At 42.0% G+C, this 24,178-nt stretch overlaps 2 protein-coding genes across 13 annotated transcripts in view; one reads left to right on the top strand and one right to left on the bottom strand.

Moving 5' to 3' along the window:
* Positions 1–1,519, bottom strand: part of LOC104034806 (coiled-coil domain-containing protein 170) — a 61,974-nt gene extending 60,455 nt beyond the window's left edge. The window contains exons 1-2 of the mRNA XM_075707913.1: positions 1,470–1,519; positions 321–426 (exon numbers count right to left, since the gene is read on the bottom strand). Of these exons, the coding sequence (XP_075564028.1) occupies positions 321–426; positions 1,470–1,519 (156 nt within the window). The remainder of the gene's footprint in view (positions 1–320; positions 427–1,469) is intronic.
* A 184-nt stretch (positions 1,520–1,703) lies between these two features.
* On the top strand, positions 1,704–24,030 carry RMND1 (required for meiotic nuclear division 1 homolog). Of its 12 annotated transcripts, none has more exons than XR_012830896.1 (14): positions 2,913–3,329; positions 3,565–3,622; positions 4,107–4,271; positions 4,727–5,244; positions 9,838–9,946; positions 12,858–12,933; positions 13,292–13,331; positions 16,867–16,967; positions 18,215–18,321; positions 20,412–20,476; positions 21,320–21,396; positions 22,554–22,674; positions 22,855–23,023; positions 23,476–23,504. XR_012830896.1 is itself a non-coding variant. In XM_075706655.1 (14 exons), exons 3-14 carry the CDS (start codon positions 4,262–4,264, stop codon positions 23,869–23,871), a joined length of 1,374 nt encoding a protein of 457 aa, XP_075562770.1. In that variant the 5' UTR covers positions 2,918–3,329; positions 3,565–3,622; positions 4,107–4,261; the 3' UTR covers positions 23,872–24,030. The 12 variants fall into 12 exon arrangements, 10 of the variants coding, with proteins under 10 accessions (XP_075562763.1, XP_075562766.1, XP_075562771.1 ...); XR_012830897.1 differs by having other exon boundaries at positions 22,850–23,023; XM_075706655.1 differs by lacking the exon at positions 22,855–23,023 and adding an exon at positions 23,839–24,030 and having other exon boundaries at positions 2,918–3,329; positions 23,476–23,592.
* Positions 24,031–24,178: the final 148 nt, after the last annotated feature.

Here is a 24,178-nt window from a genome sequence, read left to right as displayed (position 1 = left end):
AGAGTATTGAAACATTGCCGTGTTCAGAAGATGCTACAGTCTATTAAACACTGCATCAACACAAAAACAACCTGAGGAAGTGAAGCAGCTGCCTAACAGTTACATCAGAAAAAGATTAGACAGAAACGTGAGTTACAAAATCAATGAAAAATAGCTACAAGAAAGAGACGATAAAGAAAAAAAAAACCACAACAGACAAAAAGACTAAGACAGACAAGTAACGACTGTAGTAAGAAACCAGTAAAAACAAGGCAGAGAAGGGGTCTCAAAGGTTAGGGGGAAAAAAAGAAACTTGGGGAAAAAAGAGACCTTACTCTTACCTCACCGTGTTCTTCAAAAAATTCATTTTTATGTCGATGCAGAGTATCAATAACTCTTGTGAGGATCTGGGGCAGTCTGTCTTTAATTGTAAAATAGGCAAAGGATCTAAAAACAGGAGGACCAAAATTTTATTATTAAGTGATGAAATATCTTTTATTTCTTAGAATAAATGCCAAGGTCTTAAAAGTAAGTTTATGTGCCTTTAAAGCAGTGGACACCAATAAAAAACAAACAAAAAAACCTCAACTTGGCCAGGTGCTTGAATCTACTTTTGAAGAAAAAGATAAACGCCAGTCTTTTCCGGGAAGAAAATGCTAAGTGACTGGCCCTGCCAAAAGAGTGAAAATTGCAGTCAATTCTAGGCTAAAATGCATTCTCTAATTGCTCAGTTATCCAGATGTAAAGTCAAGGAAATTTAAAGTTAAAAGCATAGAGATTTGTTTAAAGTTTAAGTGTATCTTGTATTAACAAGGAAATCCACACTACTTGCTCTCCACTACATACTTGATTTACATTTCCCCCAAAACGCTGTTTATAGATGAGAAGGACAACGAGCAAAGCGGGACCAGCCCTACAGAGAGCTTGAAGAATGGTTTTTATTTGAAGATTTCTACCGCGTGGGTCAGAGCTCCAGTCGCAGGGGCTCAGAACCGAACAGTTACCCGCTACCGAACACCGCACCCAAAGAAACCCCGGGAAAAACAAGAGGCGCAGCCTACACCCTCCCACTACCTGTTCAGCTCAGTAAGGGGCAGGGACAGCCGCAGCGCTACGCGGGGGCGGGGCGGGGCGGGGCGAGGCGAGGCGAGGCCAGGCCGGCCCAACGGGGCGCCCCCCCTGCGGCGGCGGCGGGCGGCGCGGAGCCGAGGCGGCGCCACAGCGCCCACAGCGCCGCCTGCCGGCCACCCGGTCCCCGCCCGAGCGCGCCCACCCACGGCGCGACGCTGGCGCGGCCCCCGCCCGCACGGGTAGGCCCAGAGCCGGCCCCCGGCCCCGCCCAGCGCCCACCGCTAGGCCGGAGGCCCCGAGCGAGAGGCCCGGCGCCCGAAAGCAGCCGCTCCCCGGCCGGGGGGGCACCAGCCGGCCCCTCAGCTCCCGCCGGCCCCCCACCCCGCTGCCGGTAACGAGCGCGCCAGGCCGTGACGGACCCCTTAAACCTGCCCGAGAGGGAGACCGGTAGCGCCGCTACCGCCGCCATCTTGCTCCGCCCCCGCGCGCGCCGGCGGGCCGCCCCCCGGAAGTGGGGCGAGGCAGCCGGACGTTATTGGTGACTCAGCCGCGCCCGTCGCGCGGCGCGGCGCAGCACGGCGACGGGCGGGCGGGCGGGGCCTGGCGGCCCGCGCGCCCTGGCGGAGCTCGGCGGGCGGTGGGCGGGGCCGCGGCTCGCGCGGCGGAGAGCGGCTCGCCCCCTCCCCCAGGTCAGTGCTGGCGCGCGGCGGGAACCGCCTCGCCCCTCCCGCGGCGGCGGCGGCGGCGGCGGCGCGCGGGCGGGCGGGCGCCGCAGGGAGGGGCGGGGCGGGGCGGGTGCCCGCCGCCGGTGGGAGCTGCGGCGGGAGCTCATGCAGAGGGCGGGGGGGCGGCGCGGCTCCTGCTGGGACCCCCCGGAGCGGCGCGGGGGAGCGGGGGGGGGGGGGCGGCGACGGACGGCGGCGCGGACGCCTGCGGGCTGGGCCTGCCGCCGCGCCCGCGGGAGGCCGTGGGCCAGCCGTGGCGGCCTCGCCCGGCTCGGATCCCGCCGCGAGTGGGAGGGCCCCGCGCCCCCCGCGGGCACGGCCGTAGGCCGAGCGAGGGGAGGCAGTTTCAGGGGTGAGGAAGAGCCCTGCCCGCGGGGGAGGGGGGCGAGCCTGCCCCGTCCCTTCCTGTGCCCCCGGACGGCGGGAGCGGGCGGGCTGCTGGGCCGCTCCCCTGCCTCCCCCACGTACTCAGGTACTGTGGCGCCGCAGCCCGCCGGCCGCTCCGCCGGCCGCTCCTCGGCGGTGGCGCAGCTGCGGCGGGAGCCGAGCGCTGCGGGCCGGGGCGGGGGGGGCCGGGCCCCCGCGCGGTGACGCCGGCCCGGCGCTGGCGCCTCCCCGCGGCCGCCAGGGGCGCCCGTCAGCCGCGCGCCGCCGCGGGGCGGGGCCCGAGCGCCTCGGCTGCCGCCGCGGGCGGGGGCGGCGCTGGCCTCGCTCTTCCTGCGGAGGCGGGGCAGCTTCGCCTCCCGATTGGCTGCCTGGCGGCCTGCTTCCCGCCCACCCCGGCAGGCAGCCAATGGCAGCGGGGCCGCTCCCCCCCCCGCGTAGACCAGAGGGGGCGCTCCCGGGGTGGGGGCGGGGCCGCCCCCGTTTCGCTCAGGGGACGGGGGGAGGGGAAGGGCCTGCCGCCGCCGCCGCCGGGTGGGGGCTGGGAAGGAGCAGGGCGCGCCGGCAGCGAGCGGAGGGTGAGGCCCGGGCGTCTCGCCGCTGCCGGGCCCGCAGCACCCGGGGGGGCCCGCCCGCCCGCCCACCCACCCGCCTGCCAGCAGAGCGGGCCCGGTGTATTCGTCCCTCTTGCTGGCTCTGCCGCAGTAAGCCTGGGCTGGCGGCTGGAAAGGCAAGGGGCGTGCATAAAGTGTGTCTTGTAAAGCGGAAAAATAAAGCGCAGATGTGCTGCTGCCGTCGGGGGGCGGGTGGCCCCTTGTCCCGCTTGTTTCCTGGGTGCCTCCGTTCTGCGCGTCCTGGCTGGCTGCCGCTGCTGCTGCCAGCCTGGCGTTAAGGCTGCTCGGTGGAATTTAGTCTGGGTGTTCGCTGCTTCCGTGGAACTTGCTGTAAGCCTGCACGCTTGCAAACTCACCCCGGGATCGCTGTGATTCCACACAAGGTTTTGTCGGCTAGGGAAGTGCGGATTTACCTGGCGTGTGTGAGTCTCTTTCTGCTCGTTACCCCGCAGTACCGGAGATTTCTCCCCTTGTCCTGGCTCTCCACCACCCTGAGTGGCAGTCACTGAGTTTTTCAGCTCTCTTGATTATCTAGAGGCAGCAGGCCTTTGAAAAGGTAAATGTGCCTTGTGCTGGGCAGAGTCTTCTGGGTCACTTTTTAAATACAGGACAAGTTTAAAAGGAAAATAATAATTAGTTTATTCTAATGAGTATGCAAATAACAGGTTTACAAATTGGGCAAAAAGCTACAAGTGAAGAGCACATAAAATTATGCCCAATATCAATTACTTATTCCGTGGTAGCCTAAAGGTGTTTTATGTCTTCTTTTTTTTTTTTTTTTTTTTTGGTAGAATTGTATGCCTCTTTCACCAGAATTAGTGTACTCCCCTTCCATTAAGATATGTCAGGGTGAGGTTTGGTTTTGTTTTTTCCCAAGTTGTGCCTGTGTTGTGCTAGAATCTAGGTATCCTTGTCAGGATAGAAGGCTTGTTCCGGTTAGCACAATGATTTGTTCTCACAAGAAAATGCTTATTTGAACTATTAAGTTAAATGTATGGGTGGTATTGACGATCCTTCTTTACACAGTTTTTGGAAAATATTCTGAAATTGGCAGTTTTTTCACATTGTACAACTTTTTTTTGTCAATAACTTGCTGAAGGTGGATTTTGTGTCACAGAGGAAATGTTCTTGGTTAATAAAAGCAGATGGGGACAGGGGCTTGACACTGCGATTTTTCAGCAAGTGAAACACACCCACTGACATATTCAGTCTACTGTCTGTAAATACTTTTGAGGTTTGATTAGCTCATAGAACATAGCGTATATATAATAAGCTTGCTCTTAGTCTGGCATAACAGAATAAGGATGCTACTGTCGTGTTTCCGTCAGCACAGGCAGATCTGCAAGCAGGCCTTGAGGTCCCTGTTGCACCAGTATGTGCTAGCAGATTCAAGACCGTAACCTGATTGACTCAGCTCTCGCTCTAGTCAAGACGGGCAAACGGAGCTGCAGCCATGCTTGGCTGTTTGCAGTACAGCAGCTTGAGCCGATGCTGATCAGTGTGTGTCTTCTGTAGGTGACATTCCCACACAAGCACATAGTCATCTAATTGTTGTTTTTATTAGGTATAAAATAATGATTCACAGAGTCTGATGTCCTCTTTAAGGTGTGTGCCTGCGTGTGAGTTAATTTCATCAGTGGGGTTACTGAGAGTGCAGACTGCTACACAGAATGAGCAACAGAAGGAAAAGATGCCTGCTTGCATATTGACATAGCAACCAATTCTACTTTTTCACCATGTGTTGCAAGCACACAGCTCAGTAATGTGTTTTGATCTTAATTAGAGTATTTCCATAGCATTGAAATAAAGCTGTGTAATCCCACCAATGTTTATGTGCTTAGGAGTACTAACACATGCAAAAGGAGTATGGGTCATCTTTCAGATAAGGGGAAAATACTATTATTTCTCACCAAAGGGTTGATGGATGATTTTGTTTGTTTGTTTTAAATACAGTTCTGAGGGAAGCAATGAGACTGAAACTTCTGCGCCTTCAGACTAGATCTTTCCACGCTTTAACAACAATATGCCGATTCCAAAGCTTTAATAAAACTGGACGTCTGCTATTAAAGCCGGATAATGAAGTTGACAGAACAGCCCACAGAACAGCAAAGTCTTGGAATTTGTATGCTCTGAAAACTGCTTCCCTTTGTTTGACAAGTCGATGTGTGCAAGTCAAGAATTGGCAGTTGCTCCAAGGAAATGTATCGGCTTTGGGAAAAAATGTTTATTATCGGAGTGGGGAGGTTTTTTTTCCATCCTGGAAACATTTTGGTGTGGCGATGACAGAAAACTACAAGCTCTATACAGAGCGTATTAAAAAGCTTAGGAACATATCGTCAAGATTTTACTCGGTTGTATCAGCTGGTAAAATTATTCCAAAACACAGTAACCAGCCAGTTAAGAGGCCACCAAAGGCACCAAGGACCAAGCAGCCATCCAGAACTAACCAGCCACTACCGTCAGACATGGAGGTAAAGTATAAAATTTACAGTTTGTATAACATTAAGGGAACTTCATCAGTTTAATTAAGATTCAGATTTGGGTTTAGATTAACATTTTAATGAAATTGACATGTTTATTCAGCAAGGAGGATTTCATTATTTACCCTAGTGTGGCCACAAAGGAGTTGGAACTCTGCAAACAGAAATAAGCTTGATAGAAACTAGTGTGTCTGGTATTTTGAAGATAAAGTGGAGATTTACTAGCAAGGTGTAAACAAAAGTGGAGGGAAGATAAGTGGTTATTAAAGTGGAAAGATGAAGTCCATTAAAAATAATTTTAAACAGTGCTCTCAAATCACATTTAATATTGAGAAACAAAATCTAGCTTTCAGAATAATTTAAGTTTCCCTAGGTATCCTCGCTTGTCCAATTCTACCCAGTTTTAAGGCTTCACTCAAACAGAAATCAAGATGAAAATAAATAGTATAAAGTTTATATTCAGGTTAAGTTTCAGATGGGAAACAGAGGTGCAGATGTAGCCTGTGTTACTTGAGGAAGATTATTCCATGTGTAGAAATAGCACCTTGAACTCCAGACTCCTAGGTCTACAGAGTGACTGCAGCAACAAACTTTTTTGGATAAAATGAGATAAAGTTAAGTGGAACAGTGCATACTTGTGGCTGTTTCTCCTTAAGATAGTTCTTTGCAAGCTTCAGTACTAGCCAAGGCAGACCTTAAGCATACTTGAATATAAGATCTCTAAGGAAAATCCTGGCATCAGAAGTGTTACTGTTCTCCTCAAGCTACAGCGATGACTGAGTTGCAGGGTATTGTTAATAAAATAGTATTGTAGATGAGACTGAAACAAGTATTGTGCTTTCAGAAATAGCTTCCACATTGCAAAATGTGTCTATTACATGATCTACTGAATGTGAGCACAGAAACTGAAGTTTTAATGCTTGCCTTCTCGTCATCTAGGTTTCTGTTTAATATTTTGTATGATGAGCAGGAGTTATATGCTTTAATGTAACATAAAGACTCCATTATAGACAATTTAGTTCCCACTTGTATTTTCCCATTGCTTTGAAAAAAGAAAGTGAAGAATATTAGTCCTGAAACACCATGTAATGTTTCAAGCTTGTTATTCATGCTATGACATTGCATTCAGAGGTTGCTTCTTTTTGTTGTTGGGTGAATTGAAGTGACAATTTTTTTAGATTCTTGAGGCTTTTAAATGGCAGCATAGAATGCAAAGAGTTTCTTTGTCTGACATTTTCATATATATGTATGCAAGTAACAGGCACCGCTATTTTTACTTTCTCCCATTGTGAAGAAATGGAGAAAATCCTGCCTGATATACTGAAATAATAATATACTTTCTGAAGAAGCTTCCACATGGCAAAATGCTGTGCCAGAAATCACATAAACTCAGACCTAACAAAAACATTTGCTATTTTTGAATAAACCCCATGTGGTTTTGTCAGACATATAGCCACATCTACAGGGCTACGGACAGGGTGTCACCTTGACCGCAGGCTGACAGTATTTTGGAATAAGCTTTTTTATTTTTTTTACCTGCTTGTGTATTTTCTTACAGTTACGTAATATAGAGAAATAAAGATGTGGCTGATTTCTGCAAGTTGTAGAGCAAATGGAGAACCCTTCAGATTTTTTTTCAGCGTGACATCGGTTTTCTCTAAATCCTGGTGTTACGAAAAAGCTGATCTTGCCTTCCCGGGCCTGTGTGGAGGCAACCACGAGCCCTGCAGTAACACAGGTCCCATTGCCAGGGCAGTTCCCGAGGGGCAGGCTGCTGCCTCTTCTCCTTCCCCGCCTGCCCCTCAGACGCCAGCTCTGTGCCCCCTCTCAAGGTTCTAGGCTAGATGAATCCTGAGGATCTCTGTGTTTTCTGTCTGGGAGGGCCTGATAGTTGACACCTTTCTTTTGCAGAACAGTCTGTGAATGAGGTCCTTCCCACCCCTCCTCAGCACTGGTCTTCCCGCGTTGTTTACAGGCAGAGTGCTGAGCACCAGTAATGATAAATGGTCGTATGACCAGTTTTTCAGGCTAGATGGAGTTACTTGAAAGCAGTTAACTGGTTTAGTCAGTCCATCAGTGAGTAGTACCACTACTCAGTTAATCTGGTAAGGTCTGATAGCATGAAGAACCTCTGAGCTAAATTTTAATGCTATAGCCATGTAGTCTAGAAAAAGCTTGAAAATCAAGTGAAGATGTAGCATTTACTGTCCATAAGGTAAAGACTGATTCCTGTGGTGATGTGAGGATTTAAGTTCATCCTATAGGTGTTCTTTCTTCAAAATTTTTGTACGCTTAAAGTGGAAGGGATGGGCTAAGGAGAATTACGTTTCCATGAGCGTGTCCAGTTGTTGGGGGCGTGATGGTACAGAAAATGAGTCGTTGAGGAACTCATAAGCTAAGATAGCTACTCGGATAGCTGTTGTGGTGCTCTGGATAGAATCTCAACAAAGCCCCAGCTGTAGACAGAAAGGAGGAGGGTGGTGAGTAGCTGGATTTTATTTCTAGCTCCAGTACAGATCTTGTATTCTGTTATTTTGAAGTTTGCAGGTGAAAGTGACATAGCAGAAAGCACAGGATTAAGGTTGACCGGCCAGTTAACACGTCTATTTTAGGATTAGCTGAATCACTCATTAGAGTATAGACTTTTTGGCTGTATCTCCACCAACTATCATGGGAGTTTAGGCATTAAGAGTGCCTTGGGCACGTATGTTTTAGGTGTCTTAATCTCAAATTACACCCAATCCAAATGTTCCCCATCAAACGTTTAGTAAAAACGTAAGTGAACAAACTAGTGCATATCCAAAATGCTATTTCAGGCATGTAGTCTTAGCAGCAAACTTCTGGTGCTAGCTAAATGTAAGGTCTTTACATTGAAACTAAAATTGCAGCAGTAAGACAGAAAGTCTGTCCTGTAGTACATCTGCCGTGAAATGAGCAATAGCACAAGTAATAAACTATGGGAAGTATAGAGCGGGATAGAGATTTTTCAGATTATATACTAGCTAGAAGATAAGTTTGGTCCCTTAGTTCTTGACAGAAGAGTTTCATGGCAGAGCATGTGTACTTCTAATAACAAAAGCTTTCTGGAAGAATCTGAAATATATATTTGCATTGGCAGTTTAGAGATTGAGAATGGATTTATACAGATGAAATTGTGATAATGCAACTTTTCAAAGGTACTGCAGCAAGGGAACTGAAAACACAATTCTGTTCCACTGTTAAACTCAGCCTCATAGCACAGTCAGGGAAATATGCCGACAAAATTGCTCACTGAATATTGTCATTTTAAAGTTTATTTTCTATTAGGGGTCACTGAATTAAGATGATGTGTAAGCAAAGCTTTGGAATTATAACAGAATGTTAACATTAAAAAATAAAAGAAGGTTTAAATGTGTGGCCGTGATTCTGATAACTGGTAATGCCCCCCCCCAAGGACTAGAACACCTTTTTAAGCCTTGCTGTTTGATAGTCTATGAATGCTGCAAGAATATAATTTGCATTTTAAGTTGAAATGTATTGTGGGTATAAATGCTTGCAGATGAGTACAGTTCTTTTGTTCATTTGTTGTTAGTTACATCCCCATTTGTATTAGTTACAAAAAGCTGGGAAGTGACTGATGCACAATGAGACACATTGCTTTCTGGATATCTTCCACTACATTGTACTGAAAAACATTATCATGGGACATACACGGTATCAGAACAAAGAAATCTACGTGAAATGAGTAGTAGAATTTGTAAATCGGTTTCTTGTGACTTACTTGATTAATCAAGAAGATCTTTACACAGATGACTTTCTGATTTCTTTGCCATGCATGAGTCAGTCTCATTGCAAGTCAGTATCATTTTTCAGTCATTTGTTTCAACGTGGCATTTTAGTTATTTACGATTGTGGAGTATTAAGACAAACTCTGGCTGTTGTATACTGTTCGGCTGTGGTGTCAGCTGAGACCATGTTGTTAGTGCAGGATTCAGCTCAGGGGGGGCACTGTAGATCTGCAGCACCTGCAACTGGCACGGAAGATCCGTGGCTTTCTGTGCCGCCGTGCTGCAGCGGCTCGTGCCCTGGGGGTTACCTGGGCAGCAAGCTTTGTGCTTGGAAGAACATGATGTTTGTGGCTGGAGCTTGTGTTTGATAAGCAGGCTGTGCTAGTTGAATTCCATTTATCTTTAAAATACAGCTCTTAAAGCTGATATTGGGGGTGTCTTGCTTTTGATTTCCGTGGTCAGCCGAGTATGCCGTAAGCTGTAGGATGGTAGAGCAGTAGCAAGTGTAGCTCTACTGTTAAACCATTTGATTGGCATTCAGGGAAGAAGGGTTCACTTTATGGCTCTGACACAGAGGTTTTTTGGTAAGACTTACGTCACCTGGTTTGATCTGAGTCTGTGATTTGCTTTCCCACTTAACAGGGAGCAAGTAATCTCAAGAGTACTGGTACACCAGGTGGACAGCATGGCAACAGTATTGTAAAAAAAGAGTGAATAAATGAAAATGTCACTCATGATAAATTTGAAGCAAACAATTGTCTTATGAACATCTTGCTTCAGCATTTCCCTAACTCAAATCTTTATTCCTTTGGCACAGAATCTGATGCAGTGCACAGCCTTTGCAACAGCAGATGAATATCATCTTGGTAATCTGTGTCATGACCTGACTTCACATGGATATGTTGAAATAACAAGTTTGCCTAGAGGTAGTTTTTTGAAACATATTAAAAGCAATGTTATACCTTGGGAAATGAAATATGGGTGAGAGACATAACTTTTTTAACTCATGTATTCTTATTCTGGTAATACCCTGGAATATATCATACTGCCTATAAAAATATTGCTTTGCTTAAAAATTCCATTTGCTTAAAAAAAACCCCACAACTAAACCTTTCAGAATAACAATATAACCAGCACTTGCTGTTACCCTATGATAATTTTTCCCAAAATTAGAATTACAGCAAAAGTATTGAAAAATTAGATGCGTGCAGGAAAAATACATTTGGAAATTTTCTGATACAAAGAATTTCTATTGAAATTTGCTAACTGAAAAAATCCTGAAAGTTTTCTTTATTTTAATCTTTCAGTAATGTGATACCATAGTGCTTCAGCTGTCAAAACAATTTTGTAAGTTGAAGTGTTGCATCTTCTTTCCATACCCACACTTCTATTAATGTAAATCACTGAGGGTTGGAGAGGAAGGCATGCAAGAGAGAATCTTGCTGACTAAGTGAAATGAAAAAGATATACCCATAAATGCTTAGTTCTCGTAAAGGGAATGCAGTTGATACTTTTTTTTTTTTTTTTTTTTTTTTAATTGTGCCAAATATATCCTAGCAATTGTTGAATGCTTCACTTAGTCAGGCTTCAGCAAAATAATTGGTTCTGGTTTCCATACAGAGTATCTCTGAAGGCTTGGGAAAGTATGGTTTGGAAATAGCTGAAGTATACTACAAGAGAAAAACAAGTGGAGCTTTTTATAGCTGAAGGAACCTTATGCCCTAGAACAGCTGTGATTTTCATATGTTGGCAGTAGAATGCTTTTTTTTTTTTTTTTTTTTGTTCTTTCTTGAATGAACAGATTATATGAAGCTCAGAGAATGACAGCGTTTATGGGCATTTCAGTAGAGGTTATCAAATATCTGGCTGCCTCTCAAACACTTAATAATCCAAGTGCAATAATACTCCGGTGGGTCTCTTTTAAAACACAAGCTTTACTAATGATCATCTCACTCAGAAAGATGAACGTGGAAAGGCAAGGCGCTGTAGACATAGGCTTCATGTTTCTATCTAGTTTCTTTGTATTAAAACCAACACTGGTTTCACAGCTTCGAGATAGAAACTTTGTACAATCCCCAGCATGACTGTGAATTATCATAAGGCAAATGTTGCTGTTGCCGGTATTTTACCCTGGGAGCGTGGGTTTTGCCAGTTCTTTCATTTCTTCATGGTGTGTTTTTGACTCCTTACAATAGATTCGCTGTCTATCAAAAGCTTGGAGGAAGCGATGATGAAAGGATGTTGGATTGTGCCAGAAGATCTGATGTGTTGTGGTGGTTGGCTTGTGCATGTAGCAGTGGTTGGTTACCAACTCAAACATTTGATCTTGGAAAATCAAAAAATATTAGCACATAGAAATCTAAATCAGCAATTAGTGTGTGGTTTTGTTGCTTTGTAGTGTTCTTCCTAAGAATTATTCCTGTTTTTGACCTTTTTAAAAACATTTTAGAGGCAGAGCCTGTACCTCCACTTACAATGGACCAAATTCTCTTCAATTGTGTATGTTTTGGCTGGGGTGGATAAAGAAAGATAAGGGTGATATTTGAAAAGGCAAATGAAAAAATGCAGACAAATGTTTCTTCCATGGTGAACTCACTCTGAACTGGAATAGCAAGTGAAAGAAAAGTCTTTAAAGAGTTCATACAGACCAACTGTGTGGTCTCAATTCAGGTATTAGCAAAAGTGTATCTGATACTTAGCCATCTCTCTCTGCCGCCTTGGTCTACCTGGCCTTTGTGTCTTGAGCAGTAAAGCAGAGAGTGGAATTCAAACACAGGCTGAATCTGATGCCTTGTTGCTTGACTTGTGATCTTTCTGCAAAGGGGTTGAACTTTTTAAGGTTTAGATGTTAGGCTCTGCAAATTCCTCTTTGCGGAGTCTGAATTTATAACAGAGGTACGGGGTTTTGCTGGTCTAGCTACCACTAGTTCTGCAACAAAATGAGTCATGCTGGAAAGTAACCTTTTTTTTGTCAAAACCGCATCAGGACTTCTAAAACTTTGTCTACATTAGTGAGTAGTACAGAGGAGCAGACCTGTATGGGAAAAAGACAAAACCCTGTTTTAAGAACCCAGCATCCACATTTTGTAAGTTTTGGGGCATTCTACTTACACTAGCTCAAGTCTGGCCCTTTGTAACGAATGCCCATTAGCGGTTGGAGTGCCACAGGTGCATTTTTGGAGCTACTCTTTCAGTTTAATGCAAAAAAAATCCAGTTTGTGTACTCTGACACTGTTTTGCAGTGCACATCAGAAGTGTGGTAAATGAGGGTGGCTGGAAGATTTGTTTCAAAAGCACGCTTCTGATCCGAAGGAGAATGCAGATATACCCTTTCCTGTCTTGGGGGTATGCTCTTTCAAGTTTCTGACTGTCAAAGCAAAGTCAGCAAAATTTGAGTGCAGATTAGTCCCTTGTTGTATGAAGAGAGAAAGATCTTCTGGGCAAGCAGATTTGAATGGTAATTTCTCTGCAACTGTGGGCAGACTTCCATAGTTCACTCACTTTGTGTCCACTTCTGTATTCTGTTCCTGGTTATTTACTATGCCCTGCATCAGTTTTCCCTTAAGTCTTTTGTTCTTCAAAACTGTTACATTTCATTAACTAGAGATTCCAGTGAAGTTCAGCATAGTGGTTGAGTCTGTCTAGAGTGTGACGCTTCAGAGAAGCAGTGTAGTTTGATGTTGTAGTTGTTTCCTGGCAAGCATTTCCATCAGAAAAATAAAATATGGGACTGAGTGACATGTTAGCATGTAACTGTAAAACTGGATTTACATGCTTATAGCTGCCATGTTTAGATGTTTGAATAATTCTTCAATTTTTTCATTTATTTCAAATTAGATGCTGCAAACGTTTTGGTGATTGGTACTGAGAAATCTGCAAAAGAAGATGATCCTGGCATGATTTTTTTCTTCAGGTAAGTTATAAATCATGCCCAAAACATTATTTTATTAATAGCAATGGTGTGAAAGAAGTTGTGCAGCTTGCTAAGTCATTGCATCATATTACCTCATGAAACTCAAGGAATAACTGTCCAATCAGAATGATTAAAAAAAAAAAAAATCAGAATTATTTAAATGATTAAAAAAATAACCTATCTTCTCATGTTTTTTCATTAAAGTATGGTTAAAAAGCAACTCTTAGTAGTTTTTGTGAAGATACTATTAAGTGTCTTGATTCACAGTGACAAAAATTGCCACTGTACAATTTGAGTATTGCATTGAAATACATTTAAAACAGTATAATTACACCTCAGTTTTTCCTTGAATTCACAGGGAAGGGGCTGTTGTGTTTTGGAATGTGGAAGAGAAGAGTGTAAGTAAAGCAAAACTGTTAAAACATCATAAGTGGATGTTTTGTCAGTCCCACAAAGCCCAGCATGCTTGGGCCTTGTTTGGGAGCTTGGATCTCTCCATGAAGGAAAAGGACTGATTCTTCTCCTAATGAGTGAGGTGCTTGGCTGCTGCTGCCCTCAAGTGTGTGGGTTGCGGATACATCACCTTTCAAAATGGACTTTCTGCACAAAATGAGCAAATATATGTGTAACATACAAAATGGATAACGTTTTCTACTTAATGCTAAAAATCTGAAACCTTAATCTAGTGAGATTGACAAAAAGAAAATTCTTGCAGCTCTACGTCCTGAAGAAGTAGATCAGAAAAAACAACTTGTGAACGGTTGTTTGAAAGGCACTAATGTAACAGACAATGCATTACAAGGATCGTTCTAGGGCCATTGAAGTCAAAACTATTCAAAACTTACTTTTGGATAACTTCGAAAGAGGCAAAATTTGTAAGCAACTTTGTAATATTGTTTTATGTTTCTACCAGTTAGCAATTTTCCTGAAGGAAGATTTTTATTCGTTGGTATAATTGTTAAAATATGTTGATAATGAAATGACATACCCCTTACAATGATTTGGTGCTCTTTGCTGACCAAGAGGGGTATGCCACAGGCATACCTATTTTTATGACTATATTTATGTAAGTTTTTTTAATATATTGCTTTTTATTACTGTGGTTAAATCAAAATGGATTCTAGATACAAAGAGAAAAAGTATTGAACTTATCTGTAGGCAGAGTATGTGAAATTAAACGGTGTATATTAAACAGATGATACTGAGATGCATGGAAGTTCACAGAAAGGTTTTCATTAAGGTAAATGAAAATACAGAGCAGTTGTTTCCAGACATGAACAATATCTGGATTCAAGTTTGCTTTTTCTGTTTCAGACCTGAAATGTTCCTGATTTCCTGTCTGGTTTGGGGCGGGGGTCAGTATATCAGCTGACCTACAAAAAGATACTAGTTCTCCCTTCAAACCTTGCCTGTAGCACACTTAGGATGCTATGGCTGTAACTGTGCTACTGATTCACAGGTATTACTGAAGACTAGCTGACTAACTCCTGTTGATTTTTATGAGTTGGGCACCTCTACCCACAGGACTACTCTGAAAAATCTCATTTTATTGTACACACTTAAGTACCCTTGAAAATTTGATACCATGTTTTTCTTGTCAGTACTAGTAACTTTAGTTGGTCACTTGCTGGCTTTATTTATAAAAGAAGGGGAAAACTGCCTCTTTCTGCTTATTGAAATCATAGTCGAAGTGTTCACTTCCAAACCACTTGGTCGAATAGAGGAGGTATTTTTATGCACGTTTTACTGAACTGAAACAACCAAAAAAAAAAAAAACCCCAAACCACCACACTGGTCTGTAGAACAGAAACTGAAAGTAATTTGGTAAAACAGAACGTAGAGAATCACTGTGAATGGACAAAGTTGCTTTTTAAAAGTACTCCAAAATGACTATTAGGAGAAGAAAAACTATTTTAAACTAACGAACACTTAACAGAAGAAGTAATAACTACAGACTGATCATTAATAGAAATTTAAAATGTAAAATACCATTTTCAAATGCCTAAGTAGGGAGGTTGTGCAACAGCTTCCCCACCAAAAATAGCAGGGGCAAAAAGCAAAACTAGCTTTGAGGTGGAGTTTCTTTTTTTTTTTTTTTTTTTTTTTTAAAAGGAAATTGTGTGACGTGATGGCCTGTAATAGCAAGAGTTTGCATTTAGTGAATCCAGAACATCTCTTCTCATTAAATGTACTGTGTCACAGGTAGTGCCTTCTATAAAATTAGGCTGGGCCTAGAAGAAACTCACATCAGTCAGTGGAAGCCTTTGTATTACTCTGAATAGATAGAAGCAAGCTGCTGCTGAAATACAGTTTCTCATTATCCAAAGCAATGGAAGAACTTTGGAAGTATGCATATTAGAAGACATACGAATTTCACAGAATTGCTTACGGTCTGTAAAGCTTTCTTAAATCTTGCTCTGTACTGGTCCTAGGAAGCCTGAGCTGGTTGTAGTTCTGGAAAGGACTCTTAAGTCTATTAACAGCATAATTATTACTGTGTTAGTAATGACTTCAAGAAGCCAGCTAGAGCACCTGGATCCAAGTGAACACACCCTTGAGGTCTGGTATGCTACATTATGGATTGGCTATTAACTCTGGCATTGTTTTAGCAGGGTTTGCATTGCTGAACTGTCCCTGGACACAGCATAGCTGGTTGGCCAAGCTGACTGGCCTAACAGCAGATGCTTCCTTGCTTAAAAAATGAAAATAATTTGTCATACCCTTTTTTACCACAATTCTTGGAATATATGGCAGGTACTAGTCACACTAATATTAAATTCAGGATTTGAAACAAGCAGTTACAGCTGTGGGGTTGGGGCTTTTTTTCAGTGAAAAATGTTACAGTGTCTTAGTATCACCAAAATTCTTGAAAGCAATGAAGAAAGCTAGCACTGCAAAGAAAATCCCTCTTGCAGGTGATCCAACAGATTTTTTTAGAGTACTTAGCCTGGAGAATATGCTTCATGAACAATTCACTAGCATACAGTTTTCCCCTAAAAGATTAACTATTATCTATTATTTTGAAGAGATTGTTTTAAGTATGACTTAGTAGAAGATTCACCTCTTTAAAGATTTTAAGCATCAAAAGTGTATTGTGGTGTGGTGGGTTTTTTTTTTTTTTAATTGACTGTTGTGTAGCTAAATGCCTTTCAAAAACCTGTAGGTGAGTACTTTTTTTTAGTTCAGAATTTGTTCTAATTGCAGAATGATTTTTATGAGGGGAGCCTTGTAGCACATAGAAAGGAACAAGGATGAGGGATCCTAAGTCAGGTGCCAGAGAAGAAAGTTTTGTGAGAGAAAAGGGCTCTTTCTTCCTGCATCAGGTTTTAGTGTGCTTGAGAATAAAACGACAATGAGATTACTTCTGCAAGTCAAATTGCACATTTAACTGTTTACGGGGTTGAATGTGGGCAGCTGAAACCATTTTTACAGGTTTCTGTAGTGGTAAAGGATTTCTGTAATATAACCCAACCTCTGGTAGCTGAAACTAAACTATTGATTTTAGCAGCAGAGTAGTAACTTTGGCAGAAACAGCCACCTGATGTACTTATCCTAAAGATTCATTCCCATACTCAAGGCATCTGCCAAAATCTTGTACAGCTCATTGTTATAATACTGAATACATCTGCATTGTCTTTACTGCTGCTGTGGTTAATCCTTACCCTGTTTTATATATGTAGACATTAAATGACATCTTAGTCTTCACAGATTCTTTGCAGTTGTTGATAGCCACAAATTCTTCCGCACAGCTACAGATAGCTTCAGAAGTAAACTGTGTTAGTAATCACTTCATTACTTAGCACACCTATTCATTGTTATTTAAATAACTTCAGCATGAAAGTTGCATTCATCAACCTGTTATATGCTAGATCTTTGTAGTGATAGTATACTGCATGGTAACCGTTCCTGTGTGTGCAATTGTCTTTTTCGTAGATGAAGAATATCATGCGAGTGCTAGAACAGCATGAAATTCAGCCATATGAAGTTGCACTAGTCCATTGGGAGAATGAGGAGATGAACTATAGAATAGGAGAGTAAGTATCTTCAGGCACTCGATATAAAAGCTAATAGATATCTAAAACAAATTCCAGCAAAAGCAGCTAGTAAAAATATACTTCTCCTTTCTCTTTTTCAAATTAGTAAAATAAGGAAAGGAGGAAATGGTGAATTTAATTGACAAATTTTGCTGAACTGCTAAACTTGCAAGTCATGGCCCGTGTGACTTGGTTATGCACTAGATTTTGTAAATTACGAAGCTTTGTGCCCACACAACTGAACATGTTCTTCAGCAATCCCAAACAGAAATTATGTACCTCATAGAAAAAAATAAATATGCATTATTGAGACAAATCTGATTTTAAAGAGGATTTTCTGCATAAGCTTTCCTTAGTACCCTCTAGGTTCCTATATAAAGATGTAATTCTGCACATCCTTCACTTCCTAGGGAAGTTGTAACTTGAATACTGTGGAATGATGAACTTCACAAGTTGTCCTGCCTTGTTAAAAGTTTCTTCATCATGGGGAGAAAATGATCTCTACAGAAATATATCTTAATGTAAATTATTATAAAAATAATCTGTAACTTTCCAACAGCACCAAAAAACAACTCCTAGACTGGACACTATAACACTAGGAGCTGAGCTAATGAGGTTGAGCTTATTTAAGGTAACCTGAGAAGAGGACAGGTTTTTGGTTTTGTTTTGTCCTGGCCATTTGAAAACTGCATGTACTATCCGTTTGTGCAGTTTGTGATTCCTGATGTGTTCCATTGTGTTTATGCAAGTTTCATAGTGAGATTGACATGATAAATTGATGACTCTTATGCCCCCTTTGCTGCTGGCCCCTTATGCAATAGAGGTTTGAGGGAAAGTAACATCATAGCAGGGAGAGAGTGATGTTGATAGGAAGTGACCGAAGAAAAGGAAAACTGAAAGATAATATAGGAGATAGAGAGCAGGAGAGAGGCCAGCATCCTGCTTACCCTGAATTATCTGTGTGTATACAATAATGCTGTAGTTACCATTGTAGCTTGCTGCAGTTTCACTTAAAACTAGAAAATTTGGTCACAATATTAGTCTTTGTCTGAGGAACTAATTTTCAGTGATTTGTTTTGGTTATTGTCAGGTTGAACATGAATAAAATGCAAGGATGGGGATATCCATATAGATATGGCATGCTTTATATAAATAACGAACAGCCTTTCTTGCATTGTTGATTGTTCTTTAAATGTGCCTTTGCTAGTGGCTTAGTCAATGAAGATGCTTCAATCCTGTTTTAACAGAGGTCAGTCAAAGCTTCATAAAGGAGAAATCTTGTTAAATTCTGAGCTGGATAGTGATGAAGTTGTTCTGCAGAAATTTGCCTTTTCAAATGCCCTTTGTCTTTCTGGTGAGTTAATATTGTTTGTAATACCAGCCTATGCTACAGATTTTGTGAAATGTCATTATAAGTGGGACTTGTACAGTGACAGGTTGGAGAAGACCCGGTGTCTGGTTTAGACAAACTGTGTAAAGATTGATTGTGCTTCAGTGGGAGGATTTGTTTTCAAAGCTTTTGCCTTGTTTTCTGTAAACTGGAATTACCTCAATGTAAATCATCTTAAAGACGAACAAAGTACATTAGGAAACATGCTTTACAAAAGATACACATTCTCCTGAGCATCCCGTTCCCCACCCTTGAGAACCATTCTAGGATAGCAACGAGTAGAGTCCAGTATTAGAACCCTGTTGGTAATCTTAGGTAATTCACCCTGATATCAGTTCCTCTAATGGAAAAAGCTAGATGCTGGCTGAAGAAGTGATTCCCAGCTGGGGAGGTGTACTGGTATCAAAGGTGTGGACCAGAGTCACAGATAATGTTTTCCAGGCTTATTAGCCACGGCTGTGTGCCATAGGTGGTACTTCTGTCAGGAGGTAGTAGGAAGAAGTCCGGCTCAGCAGTGGTGCTGTTGCTGGAGGAAATACACATCTCTGCTGCTTCAGACCTCAGATGAGGTAGGAAGTGGAAGCAGAACTGAGCAGCAGTAAGGCCGTCCTCGAAAACACCTTTGAAGGAATTCTGGTCTGCCTAGCCCTACGGCTTTTAGGGTAAATCACAGGATTCCAGTAGTATTTGGGGAAGTGCACCTCTAAACAGAAGGGACATCAAGAAACAGAATGCATGTTTCTGAAGTGACACACCGTTTGACCAAGGAGTACAGCATAACTAAATGGTTTTTCACTGTCAAAGGAGGAGCTATTGAGAAAAAAAGCCTTTAGTTCTCTATAGTTTTCCTATTTGTAAAACCACTGCATGGAAGAGTGGTGCCACATGTAATGGAGAAAGGGATTCATTCCCAGGAGATAATTGGTAGTGATTTATGTTAGTGTGAGGCACGCACATCATAAAGGAAAACAGTTCAATAATTTTCAGTAAAAATAAAGGATGCAATTCTAGTCCAAGTCAAATTTATGACAAAGCAGAAACCAACCTCTGTCAAATAATCAGTGATAGCTGAAATGCCTATTGGCTTTTTTTCAGGGGCTAAGTTAAAATGTCATTTAAGTCACTGACTTGGATTAGGCGTCTGTATTCAAAAGATGAGTGTGAAAAATGCTCAGCATTGCATTTACTATCAGTGTCCTGACTAGATGATGCTATTGATTGCTGCCACCAAAGAGTTCATTTTGACAACTAAATCTTCCCTGAGTAATTTTTCTGAGTGAATAGGGTTAATTTTCGATCTGTTACTACAAGAATGTTACTTCATTCTTGTCTGGGAATCTGCAGACTAAAGAACAAAGGCCTGAGTTATATCATCTTCCTGTAGAAACATCTTTCCAGGCTCAAGCTGAGGTGTACTACAATTTGTGTTGCCATTGCCTGTGCTGAACGGCTTCCATAGAAGAGAAGTTATATCTTTTGTGAACAATATATTCACCTAAAAACAAAATGGGAGATTGCTTAAGTTTGAATTTAGCTTCAACAAGTACAGGTGGTTTGTCTATACAAGCTAACTCGCCCTGCTTTGAGCATGCTGCATCCAATACTGGACAAATGGAGAATGAGAGTTCTGCAGGACACTAGAAATGCAGTGGAGACTCTTGAGCAGCACCACATGAAGTCAGCCTGACTCCAGCACGGCTCATTATCTCCAGCCTCCTTAGAATGTAGTTTGCAAAGGCTTCGTACATACGGGAGAGCACTTAAACACACAACTTTTGAGCTGAAGCAAAAACTCTCCAGGATCTGAACTGATCATTTGGAGAAGAGAGCTGCGGTCAGGGTGGTTCTGCATGCAGAGCTGTGTTGGTGCCCAACCTGCATTTGTCCGTAGACGTATGAACATTGATTGTACAATACTAACAGTAACTTGCTACAAATAATGTTTGTATGTATCGAGATGTCTGGAGGCAGCGTGTTGGGAGACTTAGTTATAATTACTGGAAAGCACATATATACCTCTCACAGTGTTCTGCTTTGTCACCTCTGTGTTGCAGTAAAGCTGGCTATTTGGGAATCATTATTGGATAACTTTGTGGAATCTATCCAGTCAATTCCTGAGGTGAGGTCTTGTTTGTACCCCTCCCCTCCTTTTCTCCTGTGCTTTGTAAAAGATCAGTCCAGGTACAGCTGAGGGTATGGAAAAAGCAATTGAATGCTTAACACATTTGGTGGTAAAGCCATCAACATAGAGAAGCTCAGAACACCTGCGAAGTGGTGGGACAAGAAATCATCGGTCTTTAAAGGGTCGGGAGTGGGCTTCTGCATTGGAGTAACGTTTCCCATGTCATGCCACTGTCACCTGCCACTGTTGGATGCGCTAGGTGTAACGGGACAAGCAGCACTTAAAAACCTGGCCAAACACAGTGTGTGGCAGCTTGGGCTGAAAGTAATGTGCTTTAACTTGAATATCAAAATGAGTTTGAGTGAATTACTTAAACCACAGTTTTTCATGAGACTTAAAGCACAAAGTCCATATCATATCAAATACAAAAATGAGATTCATAGGGTTCAAAAGAGAATTTTTTTTTTAATGAAGGAAATAAATGGTAATACATTGTTTGTTGTGAGGAAAAAGTCTATAGAAAGGCTAAGTAGCGGCAGGGTAAAAGAACACTGTCATGACTTAAAAATTACAATAGTAGGAAGAAAAACCAAACGCTCTCTTGTTCAGGAAGTCATTCATAGAAAAAGCTCCAGGATTTTGTGTTGATACTGATGGCATACTCGGTGATTTACTGGAAACCCTGGATGAACAGTTGCATGGTGATACTCTTAAAAAGCTAGATAAGCAAGGCACTAAGCAAACAAAACTCAAATGTTACTAAGTATGATACGTGTTCAGATTTCTTAACGTCTAGCACATGCTACTTGATCAAGCAGTGAAAAACTTGTTACTTTGCAGATACTGAAGTCACGAAGGAAGGTGAAACTGTCTCATGCAGATGTAATGCAGAAAATTGGAGAACTTTTCGCATTAAGGTAACTTCTTTTGGTTATGCCCAAGACATTGTATTTCACAGAACTTAATTCTTAAATTATGCGTGATACAAAGACCAGAATACACACTAAACACAGCGGGGTGGGGCAGGGGCGAATTCCCTCAGCCTTCTTTTGGCTGGAGACTCTGTGTGCTACGTTAGTCAGAGGACCCACTGGCTCACCGTCTCACCACTGGCATTTCAACTATAGACGGGCATTAAGCAGCATATTGTAAATGGCCAAATTCCACACCCTTTTCCCTCCCTGGGTCCAGCAACGCATGTCTCGTAACCAGTAATTATAGTAGCTACTAGAGTATGCAAAGGATACCAGGAGGAAGCACAGGGGTAGGTAGAACTGTTAACTGTGGCCTAGAGTTAGTAAAACTTTGAGAGTTCTGTTCTTCCCTTGAGTCACTCAGAAACCACTGCTACATTGTAAGAATTTTGTGGGGTTTTTTTCCCTCTCAAGTGAAATTTGGCCATAGGAAATACAGAGCATTACACACTGCTTTACCAAAAAAAATGAGTGAAGAAAGAGGTAAATTAAAAAAGCAATTCCTGTTTTAAACACTGGATTTTATATCCCTATTTGAAGGCCTGTTCAGTAATGAACAGCGATGCTGTAAGTGCCCAAAGATTTATGTGAGCAGTAGGTGGAGGGTGGGAGATTCTGACTCTTAGCCTTTGTAACGTTGAGACAATAGCCTGGTTCTGAAAGGTGCGCTATGCTCGCATAGCCAGCATGCAGTACCAGTCACACGTACGAGTTCTGAGATACAAACGAGCTGTTAAGGAGCTCCCGAGTAACTTTAACTCATGGCCTTCTTCAGCTCCAGTGAGCTACTAGCATAGTCAAGGATTTCTCTGCAGATATCAGAAGTTAAGGAAGGTGACAAGTTGAGGAGGCAGTGCTGACATAAGGCAAAAGTCATTTATGCTCAAAACTGTTACACGGTATTCTCAGAAATGTTTCAAGAGATGTGACCAATTTTAAACAATCACTACGATTGTATTTTTATTATGAAAGGAGATTCTTTTCATATTTTACTTAAAATTACAGGAAAATTTTCCTGTTTCTTTTAACTGCTATGTAAATATTTGCTCCTATATTCACCAAAAGGAAGTCTGAACTACTGAAGTACCTGTTCTTTTTAGACACCGTATAAATCTGAGTTCGGACCTGCTAATAACACCTGACTTCTACTGGGATAGAGAAAAACTGGAAGAGCTTTATGACAAGACTTGCCAGTTTCTCAACATTAATCGCAGAGTTAAGGTAGGTGTCTTACTGAGAATTTTCCACACTCAGATCAGCTGTCTTTGGCTCAGCAGGGTTACAGACTGCTCCACAAATGTCTGTTTTAATTGTAGAAACTGAACAAAGAGTAATAGGATCCTATACACTACCCCCTTTTCCATGTGTTCGTAACCCACTCGCATCTTTTACCCAGTTTAGGTTAACAACCCTGCCTCACATGAACGGATTGCATATTTCCTGAACCACTAAATTAGGCTTTAAGTAGTTTTCAGAAGAGGAGATTTAATTCTTGTTCTGAAATGTGTGCAAGAAAACAAGTTAAAAAACTGAGATGTGAAGCAGTCTTCTTATTGACATGATCATTCAGGTCAGTTCATTGAAGGGCAACATAACTTACTGCTTACTGCTGAACCAGAATAAGAAGCATGAAAACTACCTCTTCTTGGTGGTACAGCAACCTTAAATATTTAGTTACTTCTGGGGCATTCCAGTAAGCTGCATCCTCTTTTGCTTGTGCCTGTTTTCATGAGTAGGTATCACGCAGAAGCAGTTTAATACCTGCAGATGCATATCTAAATTCCTATTATTTTTGTGAACCTATTGAAATAACAGACTCATTTATATTGAAACTTCTGTTGCTTGTGCATGTTGCCTTACAGGACCTTCTGTTCTGTTCTTTTGCAGAAGAGTGTTAACACCTTTCTAGTTCTGCTCAGTGAGCCCTTATTATATTATATATATTATATAGTGTTCCTTTATTTAGTGGTGTCATTCCACTTAGGGAATCCAGGTTTGTCATATATTTGGAATCTGTTGCAGGTAATGAATGAAAAGCTGCAGCACTGCATGGAGCTGACAGACCTAATGCGAAATCACCTGAACGAAAAGCACGCTCTGCGCCTCGAGTGGATGATAGTAATACTCATCACCATAGAGGTTGGTGGGTTTTTTCCACTATCACAAAGAAAATGTAATAATAAGTGCAATTTATATACTTAATTTTTAAAAATCAAGATTATTTTATTAATGTACTGTACAAGGGGATTAGTCTTCAGTTCTTTGCAAGTAACTTCTGAATTGCAGCTCTAATTATTTTTGAGATTATCTTGTTTACAGTGTAAGCTGTTCTAAGCATTACAAAATCAAATAAAAATTCATATCAATGTGTTTGCTATTCCACAGGTTCTGTTTGAACTTGCAAGGGTGGTTTTCTGACGACAGAATAAACTTGGGAAGAAGAAAACTGACAAAACCATAAAGACCATATGGCCCAGAAAATTCCTGTCTGTCATGTGCTTCTGGAAAATAATGGAATTGTGTCTCTTGATAAATACGTACATCTTCTACTCAAATTAAAAAAAAAAAAAAACACACCAAAAAAACCACATTGTCTGTGAACATTATTCCCAACTGCTGTACTAGTGATGTTAGAGAAGTCTTAATCTATGGATGTGCTAGTGTAAAGCTGAGACACTAATGATGCATTTGTAAGGAAAGTTTTCCAGGAGTAGGCCCAGATGCA

This window comes from Pelecanus crispus, chromosome 3, assembly GCF_030463565.1.
Source record: "Pelecanus crispus isolate bPelCri1 chromosome 3, bPelCri1.pri, whole genome shotgun sequence".
Lineage (NCBI taxonomy): Eukaryota > Metazoa > Chordata > Aves > Pelecaniformes > Pelecanidae > Pelecanus > Pelecanus crispus.
This window is presented reverse-complemented; position numbering and strand designations above follow the sequence as displayed.